The sequence below is a fragment of the Plasmodium gallinaceum genome (assembly GCF_900005855.1).
Source record: "Plasmodium gallinaceum strain 8A genome assembly, contig: PGAL8A_v1_76, whole genome shotgun sequence".
Lineage (NCBI taxonomy): Eukaryota > Apicomplexa > Aconoidasida > Haemosporida > Plasmodiidae > Plasmodium > Plasmodium gallinaceum.
In genome coordinates, this window is record NW_021628238.1 from 2,561,381 (window position 1) to 2,575,811 (window position 14,431).

The 14,431-nt window shown below is 16.0% G+C and overlaps 5 protein-coding genes across 5 annotated transcripts; 2 read left to right on the top strand and 3 right to left on the bottom strand.

The window, feature by feature from the left end:
• Positions 1 to 856: 856 nt before the first annotated feature.
• PGAL8A_00256000 (conserved Plasmodium protein, unknown function) lies at positions 857 to 5,428 on the top strand (the record flags this gene model as incomplete). The annotated part of the gene is made up of 1 exon (XM_028671302.1): positions 857 to 5,428. The coding sequence occupies one exon, from the start codon at positions 857 to 859 to the stop codon at positions 5,426 to 5,428; it is 4,572 nt and encodes a 1,523-aa protein (XP_028527968.1).
• A 1,140-nt stretch (positions 5,429 to 6,568) lies between these two features.
• PGAL8A_00256100 (conserved Plasmodium protein, unknown function) lies at positions 6,569 to 8,857 on the top strand (the record flags this gene model as incomplete). The annotated part of the gene is made up of 11 exons (XM_028671303.1): positions 6,569 to 6,594; positions 6,691 to 6,842; positions 6,982 to 7,030; positions 7,133 to 7,175; positions 7,263 to 7,439; positions 7,615 to 7,645; positions 7,753 to 7,856; positions 7,978 to 8,115; positions 8,194 to 8,260; positions 8,336 to 8,394; positions 8,708 to 8,857. The coding sequence occupies 11 exons, from the start codon at positions 6,569 to 6,571 to the stop codon at positions 8,855 to 8,857; spliced, it is 996 nt and encodes a 331-aa protein (XP_028527969.1).
• A 6-nt stretch (positions 8,858 to 8,863) lies between these two features.
• PGAL8A_00256200 (thioredoxin 2, putative) lies at positions 8,864 to 9,864 on the bottom strand (the record flags this gene model as incomplete). The annotated part of the gene is made up of 4 exons (XM_028671304.1): positions 8,864 to 9,061; positions 9,247 to 9,280; positions 9,392 to 9,441; positions 9,676 to 9,864. 4 exons carry the CDS (start codon positions 9,862 to 9,864, stop codon positions 8,864 to 8,866), a joined length of 471 nt encoding a protein of 156 aa, XP_028527970.1.
• A 1,441-nt stretch (positions 9,865 to 11,305) lies between these two features.
• Positions 11,306 to 12,814, bottom strand: ROM6 (rhomboid protease ROM6, putative; the record flags this gene model as incomplete). The annotated part of the gene is made up of 1 exon (XM_028671305.1): positions 11,306 to 12,814. The coding sequence occupies one exon, from the start codon at positions 12,812 to 12,814 to the stop codon at positions 11,306 to 11,308; it is 1,509 nt and encodes a 502-aa protein (XP_028527971.1).
• A 1,058-nt stretch (positions 12,815 to 13,872) lies between these two features.
• On the bottom strand, positions 13,873 to 14,394 carry PGAL8A_00256400 (conserved Plasmodium protein, unknown function; the record flags this gene model as incomplete). Its single annotated transcript, XM_028671306.1, has 3 exons — positions 13,873 to 13,893; positions 14,043 to 14,138; positions 14,260 to 14,394. 3 exons carry the CDS (start codon positions 14,392 to 14,394, stop codon positions 13,873 to 13,875), a joined length of 252 nt encoding a protein of 83 aa, XP_028527972.1.
• Between the last annotated feature and the right edge of the window lie 37 nt (positions 14,395 to 14,431).

A 14,431-nucleotide genomic window follows, 5' to 3' on the forward strand; every position in this document is an offset into this window, starting at 1 on the left:
AAAAAAAAAAAAAAAAAAAAAAAAAAAAACATTACGTACATGTATATATATAATTTATATTTTTTAATTAAAATCGATATGCAAAAATTATATTTACATGTTAATATGCCTATGCAAATATGATTTTCTTATTTTGTTTCTTATATTTTTGCACAAATTGTTTTATAAAATTTTTGTCTATTTCATTAGAACTTTTTTTAAAGTAAATTTAATTATATTAAAGAACAAATAGGGTATAATGAATTGAAATTATTCAATAATTCTTGTATATATATATATATATATATTCATAATTTGATATATTAATAAAATTCATAAATTTGTAAAAAAATAAAACTAGTTAAAATATAATAATTATGCAGTATTAATATAAAAAATGCCCTTAAAATTAATGAAGTTAAATCAAGTATATAAGTGCCAGGAATTTTAAAGAAATAAAAAACATAATAAAAAGAAATAGTTAAATATTATAAAGATTTGAATTATATAATTTTTGTTAATACTACTATTATTAATTTTTAAAGGAATTAGATATAGACATATATATTTTATTAAATAGAAAACAATTTAGAATAAAGAAGAGATTTCATATATAATTTTTATGTATACGATTAAATGTAATAAGAACATAATCTCGGAAATTATAACCAAAAATTATATTTATACATCTTAAAAAAAAAAGTCATTGTAAAAATACAGAAAATAAAATAGGTTAATTTAATTATATACATACGTACATATATACATACATATATATATATATATATATATATATATATATATATATATATATATATATATATATATATATATATATATATATATATATGTATATGCATGAATGTATGTGTATAAAATGGCAATAAATAAAAGAGAATACATTAAAAACTATGATGAAATATATAATTTTAAAAATATAAATAAGGATAAAAAAATAAACTTCGAATATAGAGACAATGACATTGTTTGTATAAATATTTCAAATAAAAAATATATTTTTTTATATAAATGTGCTAAAAAAAATATAAATAGTAGTAGTGGAATTATAAGCAACAAAATAATTTATACACCAAAAAAAGGTATAAATATTGAAGATTATTATAAAAAAAATATTTTTAAGAATACAATATTAAAACATAATTCAATGAAGTGTAAAAAGAATAATAAAATAAGTATTTATTTAGTAAAATATGATAATAATTTTAGTCTCCAAAAGAAATTAAGCAATATTAAAATATGTGAAAAATATAAAAATTATAATTATGAAATGTGTTCAGGAATAAGCAAAATAAAGAAAAAGTTAAATCATTCTAAACATACGAAATTTTGCAATCTATATAATGAAGATGATAATAGAAATATTTGTAACATACTCAAACTATTACAAGATAGAAGAAAAAAAAAAATAATAATATATAAAAAAGACCTACGAGATAAATCAAACCTCTCAAAAAAGGAGATGTTAATAAAATACATATATAATGAAAATAACATAAAAAGAAATAATTATAATGCATATAATGTTATTAAAGAATTATCAAGTGCAAACAATGAAAAAAATATTATTAAGTTAATTAAATTCACCAATAATGTTTCAGATAAAAAATTAAAAAAAATAATATTAGATTCAAAATTCAAAGAATTAAAAATAGGTTCATATATCGATCGAAAAATTTATCATTTGAGATGCCAAATAAAAAAGAAAATTAAAAAATTGAAAGAGTTATTAATAAAAAAAAATATAGAATATTATATTCATAATAAACATTATAATGATGAATTTGATAAATATTCTTGTAATATAATAAAAGATATAAGTAATGACAATGAAATATATATAAAAAATGAAGAGAAAAATAAGAAAAAAAGTGATGTAAATATTCATTTTAAAAGAAAGATTAAAAACTATATAAAGAATTATATAAAAAGTCATTTAAACAAGAAATTCTTGAAACGAAAAAGTGTTAAAAACTACAAAAGTAAAAAGAAGAAAAAAAGAAAAGATAATAATTTTATTATTCATATAATTTTTGATAATATACCTATTAATTATAATACTTATTATTCATATGTAAAAAATTATGTAAGAAAATTCTTTAATTACTACTTTTATATTTTATTTAAAAAATTTTTAAATTATTATATTTCTATATACATAAAGTATTATTTTAATTATGTTGGGAATAAAAAAAAAAATGACTATAACAATATTTATAATAATTATAAATATTATCATTACAATTTTGTTAATTGCAATAATATTAATGTAGGAATGGTTTACAATGTTATCTCTAATCAAGACAAAAAAAAAATTCTTATTTTAAATAATAAAAGTAATAATGAAGAAAAAATTAATGTTAATAATGTTGATATTTCCTTTTTTTCTAAGATTGCAAAAAATAATAATAATAATAATAATATTAATAGTATTGAGAACATAAGAAATGAAGATATAATTAACATAATAAATACTTATAATAAAAGATTTGAATATCAATATATTAGTAATAGTTATTTTAATTATAAGGAAAAAGAATTTATAAATGGAAATGAACTTGTTAATAAAATAAACGATTTTAAATATAATAATGCAAAAGACATTGATAATAATATTAGTTGTAATTATAATAATAACAACAATATTAATAATGATAATTATTATAGTAATTATGATGGAATAAATAGTAATGATAATAATGATAATGATAATAATAATAATAGCAGTAATAATAATAATAATAGTAATAATAATAATAGCAGTAATAATAATAATAGTAATAATAATAATAGCAGTAATAATAATAACAGTAATAATAATAATAGCAGTAATAATAATAATAGTAATAATAATAATAGTAATAATAACAATAATAATAATAATAATAATAATAATAATAATAATAATAATAATAATAATAATAATAATAATAATAATAACAACAACAACAACAACAACAACAATAATAATAATAATAATAATAATAATAATAATAATAATAATAATAATAATAATAATAATAATGATGATGATGAGCATGATAATAATGATAATAATAATAATAATGATAATAATAATAATAATAATAATAATAATGATGATAATGATGATAATGATGACGATAATAATAATAATATTAATAATACTAATGATAAGAATAATATTAATGATACTAATGATAATAATAATATTAATAATACCAATGATAATAATAATATTACTAATACTAATGATAAGAATAATATTAATGATACTAATGATAATAATAATATTAATAATACCAATGATAATAATAATATTACTAATACTAATGATAATAATAATAATAATAATATTAATAATACTAATGATATGAATGATACTAATGATAATAATAATATGAATAATACTAATGATAATAATAATATTAATTATACTAATGATAATAATAAAGATAACAGTAATAATAATAATTACATTAATAGTAAGTTTAATATAAAAAATGATAATTTAATAAATGATATCAACACAAATATTCAAATATGTGAAAATGGTAAAATAATTTATGATGAAGAAGGTAATTTAAAGAAAAACAATAATATGATAGAAGAAAACAACATTAATCATAACAATAACAAAATTAGTTCGCATAGTAGTAATAATAATAATAGTAATACTAGTAGTTATAATACTACTACTACTAATAATAATGAACATGAAAATTACTATAAATTAATAAAAGAAATAAAAATTTTGGAAAAAAATGAAAATATTAAAGAGGGTTTGGATAAAAAAAAAAATGAATTTGATGATACTATTATATGTGAAGAAAATAAATTGAAATTGTTAGGTGTTGAAAAAATAAATATGAAATCGGAAAAATTGATGATAGAAAAAGATTATTCTAATTTAAAAATAGATAAATCAGTAAATGATGAAAACCATATTCTAAATGTTAATCAAAATATAATACAAACATCAAATTATATTAATCATCCATTAAAATTACCATTATTACCTGAAATGAGTCATCCAAGTTCTTTTTCATCATCCCAATCTCCACGTTCTAACAACATATGTAGTAGTAATAAAAATACTACACCTAAAAACACTTCTAATCAATTAAATGATCCTGATTTTGAAGAAGCATGTGATATTAGATTAATGAATTCCTTAGAAAATATGAAATTTTCACAATCTCCTCCAACGAGTTCATTGCATGCATCTTGCTTGCATTTAACAGATGTGAATGAATTAGTTTTATCACCAAATCAGCAGATGTATTCTAATAGCCCAATAAAATCACCTAATACCCCATTAACACCAACTTCCCCAAATTTTGAATCTAATTCTAATGAAGAAAATTTAGAAAAAGTTAATTCTAACTATTTAATTTCCTCTCCTTATAGAAATGATATTTTTTCTGAATTTGACATGCTTAGTTCCTTTTTTGAATCATTGGATGATCTAGAAAACAAAAGTGATTATACGGAAAGTAGTGGCAATGAAAATATTAAATATAACAATGAATTTTCTTTAGATGTATATGGAAATAAAATAAAAAAAGATAATATGCAAAAAGATGAAGTTATTTATAATTTTAAAAAAGATAATTCAAAAAAAGTTTTTCATGCTTGGTGTAATAAAGGAAAACATGAATTAAACTATGATAATAAAAAATTCAATTCAGTAATGGAATGGATAAATTACATAGAAGAATTAATGTCTCATGAAGAAGGAACAAGTAAGAGTATAGATGAAAAGGTAAACATTAGTGCAACAGAAGATTTCTTCAATGATCAAAATAACTACAGTAATGATGACAATATAGATAAGGATAATAATAATTATGTTAAAAGTAATAACAGTAATGATAATACTACTGGTATTTTTATGAGTAATAATTATTCAAGTAACCATGATATTACCACTAGTAATAATGATTATAATAATTTAGATATGGACAAAAATATTAATAATGAAAACTATACTGAAGATAATATAAATAAAAAAACAAAAATTAATGATAGCAATCATATAAATGAAATTTCTTCAGAAGTCCTTAACTCAATAAATAACTCCTCTAGTTATAATAATTTAGATGTTAACAATTTTGAAAGTAAACAAAACTTAATACCAGAATATAACAATGCTGAAGATCATGTTACTTATAGTAATGAAATAAATAAAAATGAAGAGGATTATTTTCAAGATCCATCATTAAATAATAAAAAGATATTAAATGACCCTTATACTAGTTTTATATGGAATGATGATATAAATGAAAGAGATGATTATAATGACGAAACGAAATTTTTAACAATTAATAATAAAGATAATGATTTTGATATTAATACTGTTGAACAAATAAATCATCAAACTCATGAAAATACAAAGGATAATGTAACTTCATCAAATTTTATAGAAGTAACGGATCCATGGAAAAAATAGTATTTTGTTTTACTTATCTAAATTTTATTTGGACTTAATATCTTTTACTTTTTATATTTCAAATTATCCTTCTTTTTATCTACCCTTTTTTTTTTTTTTTTTTTTTTTCGAGTTCCTTAATTTTTTTTTTATACCTTCATTTATAGTATTAATGTTATGTGTATTATTTTAATTTATATTTTTTTATGTCCTATATATATATATATATATACATATATATATATATATATTACATTATCATTATTCATTTCATTTAATTTTTATAATCTTATTATATACATCATTATTTTTATTTGAAACATTATAAGTTTATGAATTAATATATTTAAAATAATTAAATATATTTGAATTTGTAATTAAATATTAATTGCTACTCGTGAGTTTTTTTTTCTTTTTTTTTTTTTTTTTTTTTTTTTTTTTTTTTTTTTTTTTTTTTTTGTATTATTTTCACAAAAATTTAAAAGATTGTAGATTTAAGAAAAATTAAATAATTTAAACATTTTAAAAAAATTAAAGGCATTTTTTGTCTCATTCATAATAAATTCTTTTAAAAAGTTGTATAACCAAGATGAATAATTTTCATTAATTTCTTACATTTTTCTATTCTGTCTATAATAATTTTATATATTATTCAATATATTTTAATTATTTCTATTAAAAAGTATTTTTATTATTTTTTTTTTTTAAATAATAATAGTATTATGTATATACAGAGTAATTATTGTTTTATTTTTCTTTTTGACCTTTTTTTAAATGAGTTATTTAATGAAACTTCTTTTTTTTACACATAAGGAACATGATTTTTTAATTCTAAGATTTTATATTGTAAATATAATAATTCTTTTTAAAATAATATCATAAAAAAATTATTTTAAAGTATCCTATTGTTATAATTGGTATTACTATTATTATTCATATTTTTCATTTTGCTTTTGTAAATACTTTTAAATAAATTTGTACATTCATTTTAAAAATACTATTCTTAATATCATATATATATGATGATTATTTTATGTTGGTAATAATTGAATGATCTAATTTTTATAAATTCAAATTATTTGAATTAAAAAAATATATAATATGTTTGATGTAAAAATAAAGTAAAAAGACATAAAAGTTAAATTTAATATAAATAATAAAATGCAAAACAATGAACATTTTAAGAAGTATGGTTATATTTGTTCTCTATATTTCTTAAATAATGTTAAATAGGATAGAATTTAAGTTTCTTTTCTTTTTTTTTTTTTTTTTTTTTTATTTAGAAAAGATATTGATCTCTCAGATGTGAAATTAGAAAAATTTAAAAAAGCAGCATTTGAAGTTATTGAATATAAAGATAAAATTATAAGAATGCTATGTGCTATTTTAGAAGTACAGGGAACTACTACACTAAATATTAAAGAATTTATTTCTAGTAATATTATTCTTTTCAAAATTCAAATAAAAGTTCATTATAAAATATGTTTTGTTTCTTCTGAATAATTATCATTTTATATTATAAACTATCTATTTTCATTAAATTATTAAATGACTAAAAATAAATATATATATAGATGCTACAGATGTAACAAACGATAATCTATTTATGAACAATGAATATGAGTAATATATAAAAATAAATAAATAAAAATAAAAGTAACATATGCTCATTAATAATAATAACTGTTAATAAAAAGTAATTTACAAATTTTTTTATATATATAGATTAAAAGCAAATAAAAAAAAAACATCATCTAGAAAAAGAACAGTAAGAGTAAAAACAATATATATATATATATATATATATATATAACATATTTCTAATAAAATCATAACACTTATATTTTTTTTTAAGTTAATAAATATTCCTGATTTTAGAACTATAAAAAAAAACAAAGAACTAAATTTATTTTCTACACCTAATAAGATAAATGAAGAATTAAATAAAGAAAATCATTTCTCTGATTCTATTCTAAGCTCTTATAAATTATCTTTAAAAGAAAAGAATTATGAAAATAAAATAATTGATAATGTATTATTAAAAAAATTTATATATTTTAAAAATTTTTTTTTATTATTAATATAATGTAAATTTGTGAAACTTATCATTGTTATTTTTTATTTTAAACACAAAAAGAATTTTTTACAATTATTTTGGAGAAAAATAAAATTTTTTTTTTTTCCTTTTTTTTCTTTCATGAATGAAGAATTTGAAATGTAATTTTTCAGAGAAAAAAAGTAATTCACAATATTTTTCTTGAATGAAATTTTAAAATTTCTATGATAATTTCTTTTATCTGTTTCTAAATGTTGTTTTGTAAATTTCATTTTTCTTTTTTTAATAGACCTTCAAGAACAAATTGTTAATAGTTCGCAAAAAAAGAATGAAAACAGTTGGAATACTTTACAAAAAAAGAATGATGGATTCGTTAAAAATATTCTTGAAAGTGTATAAAAAAAAAAAAAAAAAATGAAAAGAATATTCAAATTTTTTATTTTTTCTTTGTGTCCAAAAAGTATTTATATATAAATAATATGTTTATTTTTATATTTTCTTTATAAAATTTTAGCATAGAAAAGCTTTAGAAAATTTCCGAAACAACGAAGCTAATTTTGAATGCACATATAAATCAGATTCTCAGATGGATATAAAGACATCAAAGAATACACCAAAAATAAAAGAAACAATTAATGAAGAATGTCAATTAGTAAATATATATATATATATATATTTTTTATTTTATCATTTTATTAATCAATTTAATTTATCATCTTTTGTTTTTCAGTGCTTAATGCCAAATACTGAATCTTTGCATGGAAATTTCCCACCAATATTTTATAAATTAAATTGTGGTATATATAAATTTTCTTTCATTTTAAAATTTAATCATAACTAAATATATATATTTTTTTTTTTTTTTTTTTAAGATCACGTTTTTCATTTAATGTGTCTTTATGAAATAATAATACGCAGGGAATGTAGAAAAGTAGTAGAAATAAAAAAAAAAAAAAAAAAAAAAAAAAAAAACAAAAAATTACTAAATAAACAAATATATATTTATTTTGATTCTTTAAGCCATTAATAACATTAATTAATTAAAAAAAAATAAAATAAAATAAAAACAAAAGTAGAAATTATTTTAAAAATTAAATCAATATTAAAAAAAAAAAAAAAAATACTATACATTTTATATATATATAAATTTTTTAATTAAAAATATTATTTTTAAAAAATAAAAGAAAATTAAATGTATAAATATATGATGTATTTTTTTTTTTTTTTTTTTTTATTTGTAATAGACTTGTTGTATTTGTCACAATGAATTAGATGAAGAAGATAAAGATAATATTATAAGAAGAGTAAAAAGAGAGAAAAAAGAAAATGATAAAAAGAGTAAACTTTTATTTAAAGTTATGAAATTGCAATCTAACAACAAGAATCAAAAATAACATTTTTTATAAATGTTTTTTAATCAAATTAATTAAATCACTACTTGATGTATAATGATCCTTTCTTGCTAACACTACATTATTTTTCATTATAATAATTGTTGGTAAATATACTACTGAATATTTTTTTGCTAATTTTTTATATTCATCCAAATTAATTCTAAACAAATTTATTTGTTTCCCATAAAATTTCTCTAATTTATCCTATTTAAATAAATTTCATAAAAATATATATATATATATATATGAATTAATATTCATTTTGTTATATATATATATATTTTTTTTTTTTTTTTTTTTTTATATTTTATTTATTATATATGAAGTTTTTTATAATTTTGTTTTTTTTATTTGAAGTTTTTTATAATTTTGTTTTTTTTATTTAATACCATTTCACCGCTTTGCATTGAACAAGCAGGACACCTAAAATTAAAAAGTGAAATAAAAAAATAAAATATTTGATCATAAAAAATAAATTAATAAATAACATAAAAATGTAAAGATATTTTTAAAAAGAATTTTTCACATGGTTACCATTTTGCATAGAAATACAAAATAATAACTTTGTTTTTTGTAGATAATCCCTATATAAAAAAAAAAAAAAAAAAAAAAAAAATTATAATATTTTGGTTTTAATAAAAGGTTACACTTATATTGACAATTTACACAGATGCATAATATAAACAAAAATAAAATTTGAATCATTGAAAAATTTCAAAATATTTCACATAGTAATAAAAGATAATGAATAAAATATTATTTTAAAATAAATCTTTTATAAATAAATATGTAAATATATCTATCTAAATAAAACTTACATTTAATGAGTTCTTTACATTTTCCAATCTCGCTACTCTTTTGAATAAACGTAAATGATATTTATCATATTTATTTAAAGGAGTTAATGGATCCTCATTTATAAAAGATATACTTTTAGTACATTCTACATCCACGAAATAAAGAAAATTAATAAAAAAAAAAAAAGATAATAATATAGTAAATTTCATTATGTATCAAACTTGAAAAAAAAAGGTTTAAAAAAAATTAAAATTTAACTTTTATTTAAAAAAAAAAAAAAAAAAAAAAAATTAAATCTCATTGTTCATGAACAAGAAACATATATATATATATATATATTTTTTACAATATTTTTTAAATTTACATAATATAAAAAAAAAAAGTAAAAAAAAAATTAGTAGAATTTAAAATAATATATAAATTTTTTTTTTTTTTTAAATTAACTTTTATTTTTTTAAATTTTTTTATTGAAGTAGATGTATACTTTTGCAGTGGCGTATTTAATACATGCAATAAAAAATTCTTATGTTCGCTAAGAAAAAACTTTTAACATTGGATTTTAAATAAAAATAATTACTTTTCTATATATATATATTTTTTATTAATAATTTAAAACAAATTGTATAATTCGTAAAAAAAAAAAATTTTTATTATATATATTTTTTAAGAGTATCTATAAAATTAAACAAATTTCTAAATAAAAAATGACATCCTTTTAATGAACATTTCAGTTGATTAAATATTTATCACATGGTAACTATTTAAAAATAGATGTATTAAAAGATTTTGGTAAATTTAAATATTAGTTATCCTAAACATTTTTTATTTGTATCTTGATATTTTACATCCATGAGAATTTAAAAACTTATATAATTAAATGAAATAAATTTTTTTTTTTTAAAGTGTTGTTTAAATTATATATAAAGTTTAATAATAAGGCAACTTTAAAAGTTAGTTGTTTACTTTCTGTTTGTAAATTTATATATATATATATATATTTATTTATTTATTTATTTATTTATCTATTTTAATTTTATTTAATTTATTGTTATATATTTTAATTTTTAAGTGTTAAGGAAATTTATATATAGAAATTATAAACTTATCTTCCTTAAATATTTTCTTTTTTTTACGAAACATGCAACTGTGAACAGATTAAATAATTTTAAAATATTAAATGAATTATTCTACATTATAAAAATAAAATATTTTTTAATCTAATTATAGGTTATTAATATAAACTTAAAAAAAAAATTTAATAAAAGATTTTTTATAAAATAAAAAAATTCCTTATATGCTCTAACAAAAATTAAATATACATTAAATTCTTTCTTATAATTCTAATGTTTTATTAAAAAAAAAAAAAAAAAAATACAAAAGAAATATATTAAAAATATTTATATATATTTAATATGGGAATATGTAACATCTGTATTAATTGAAAAAAAATATTTCTTAAAAAAAAATGAATCCCAAAATAAAATTAGTAGGTTATCTTTTATATATAATTATATTCTTTCATATTTAATTATTTGTAAATATTTTTGTATATTATTTTAAAATATCTAAAACTTCAATAGATACTATTCTTTTGAAATGATTTCACATTTTATTTGAATTTTTTCTTTTTTTTATTTACTTCAAAAATAATTACTTTGACATATTTTCTAAATTTTTCATTTTTTGTATGTTAAATTTTAACCTTCTTTGTGATTGAAGCATTTTAATTGTATGAATTTTTTTGTTCAATATTTTAATAGAATTTTGATCTAGTGAAAAAAATAATTTAGTTCTTAATTGTAAACATTTCATCATATCTATGAAATCTAAATAAGAATTAAGATAATCAATATACCCATTTTTTAATGATAATTCAATAAAAGGATAATAATTAAAATTTTTATTTTTTCTTTGATAAATATTATAAAATACTCCTCCTAATAATCCAAATAAATGTGCTGACCATGCGACACTAAAAAAATTTCTCTTAAAAAATAGAAAAAGAAAATTTGTGAAAATAGTTAAATGACATAATTGTAATGAAGATAATTTTAAATAAGGAAAAGGAAAAATAGAAATAAACACTTCATTTGGTTTAACTGTAGACAAAATATAAATAAGTCCCATTATTGCCCCTGATGCACCCAAAATTTTATTTTTTTTATTCAAAAAAATATATGGAATAGTAGAAAGCAACGAAGATAAAACACATATATTAATTATATCCTTATCGTTAATTTTTTTTTCTAAAATATTCGATTTGTAATTAAAAAATAAATAACTTTTTTTATTTTCTTTAATTTCAGGAGATAATAATGCATTAGTTATAGTATGAAATGCCCACATATTAAATAAAAAATGTGGAAAAGTTATGTGACTAATACTAGCTGTTAAAATGGTATGATAATATTTTTTTTTAATATTATCATAAGAGCATATAAAATGTCTATTCATAAAATGATATAATTTTTTATTTTTTATTAATTCACTTAACCTCCAACTTAAAAAAACAACTCCATTAACAAGTAAAAATAAATTGCAACCATTTAAAAAAGGTTGTCTATAACAATTGTTCACAATTGTATCTTTAATATTATTTTCCTGATTCTTCATTTTATTATTTTCATTATATCCAAATATCTGATTCTTTTTATTTATCAATTCTTTTTCTATGTAATTTTCATCTCCATCTTTTCTTTTTATACGATTAATTTTAATTTCATAAGGATCTTCATTTGATTGTATTATTTTTATTTCTTTTTTTTCATTATTTCTTATTTTTTCATTTTGTATGGGTTCGCTTTTTGTATTACATCCCTTGTTAAGTATATTAACTTTATTTAAATAACTTGCCAATACTTCTTTCTTTTCATTTATATTTTTTTTTTCTTCATTAACTGAATTGCTTTCATTTTTATCTTTTAATATGTACACATGATAAATAAAATCCACACTAAAAAAGTAGATAGAACTAAAAAAAATAATCTTCAATTTTTCTTTTAATTTAATATTTTTTTCCTTTTTTATTCTATCTTTTCTCTTAAGAACATTGTTTTTTATTTTTTTTTTTTTTGTAAAATTATAAATGCACCTTTTATCATTAAAATGAAAAAAAAATTTTTTATAACTTATTTTCAAAAAGCTATGAGGTCTAAACATTTTATATTACATCTTAAAAAAACACATATAGCTTCTTTTAGAGAAAAAAATATATTTAATTTTTTTAATAAAAATAATTCTATTTATATATTACATCTTAAAAAAAAAAAAAAAAAAAAAAAAAAAAACTAACTGCTTTAAAAATATAAAATAACTTAAAGATTAATTCATAAATAGTAGGAATTAAAAAAGGAAAAAAAATGAAAAAAACAAAACTAATTTTTTTAAAGTCTCTACTTATTAAATAATATATATAACAACAATGGTATTTAAGTTTTTTTTTTTTTTTTTATACTAGAAAATATTGTAATTCATTTTTGTATAAACATTTTAAAAGAAAGTATATATAAAATTTATGTTTTTATCTCATGAATGTTATATATCATGAATTTATAAATTAAAAATATATTTAAAAATTAACAAAAATAATTTTTTTTTTTTTTTTATAACATTCAAATATGAAAAAAAAAAAATAATAAATTTTTTTTTTTGTTTATCTTTCCTATATTCTTGTTTTTTTTGTTCACAGTTTTTAATAAATTTTTTTTATTCTTTAGACCCTTAAATTTTTTTCTCTTTTTTCTTTTTAATACTAATTTATTGGAATTCTTTACTTAATTTCATTTTACAAACACATAAAAAAAAAGAAAAAAAACAAATTATGTAAATTTTTTTTTTAAAATATAAAAATTTATCTTTATATTTACATTAAGCATAATAAAATTATAGAGAAGTGTCATTAGTTCTAAAAATTCAATTAGAAACCAATAATTATAGTTATAAATAAATATTAAAATCTTTTAATTTTTATCTTTTCAATATTTTATTTTTATATTTCTAGTGTTGTTCATTATATATAAAATAATTATGTTAACAAAAAATAAAATAAAAATAAAGAAATAAATAATAAAACGTATTAAAAAAATGAAAACAAAATCCTGTACACCTTGAAAAATCATTAAAAAAATAATATTCTAAAAATATAATAATCTTTCTTCTTTTTTTTTTATTTTTTATGTCTGGATTTTTCTTATAAAATCAATAAAATGGTTTAAATACTACTTTTTCAAATTTCTTTTCTATAAATGTATGGTAAATTAAAAATATATATATATATATATATAAACAAAGTAGAATGAAAAATATAAAAATAAAATAAAAAATAATAGAATGTCATATATATATATATAAAATAAAGACATTTATATATTTATATAAAATGAATTACAAATCTACGAATGTTGCAATGAACTTTATCCAGTGGGTAATAAAAAAGTAAAAATCCTGCAAATACTTTTGATGATACTCTTAAAAAACTTTTAAGCTAAAAAAAAAAAAATAATATATATTTACGAAATAAAGTAAAAAAAAGAAAATTTAAAGTATTATTAAGAAATTCATAAAATTAAAAAATAAAAAGAAAAATTATTTTAATTAATTATTACATAATAGGAAGAGTAATCTCCAAATAAATTTCTAAAAAAACCATATTTTACATTTGGCTGAAATTCTTTAGGTAATTCAAAACCAAATTTCTTTATATCATAAGTTTTATATGGTATATTTACTTTTTTATCCATTATTAAATTAACATCAAAAAAAAAAAAAAAAAAAAAA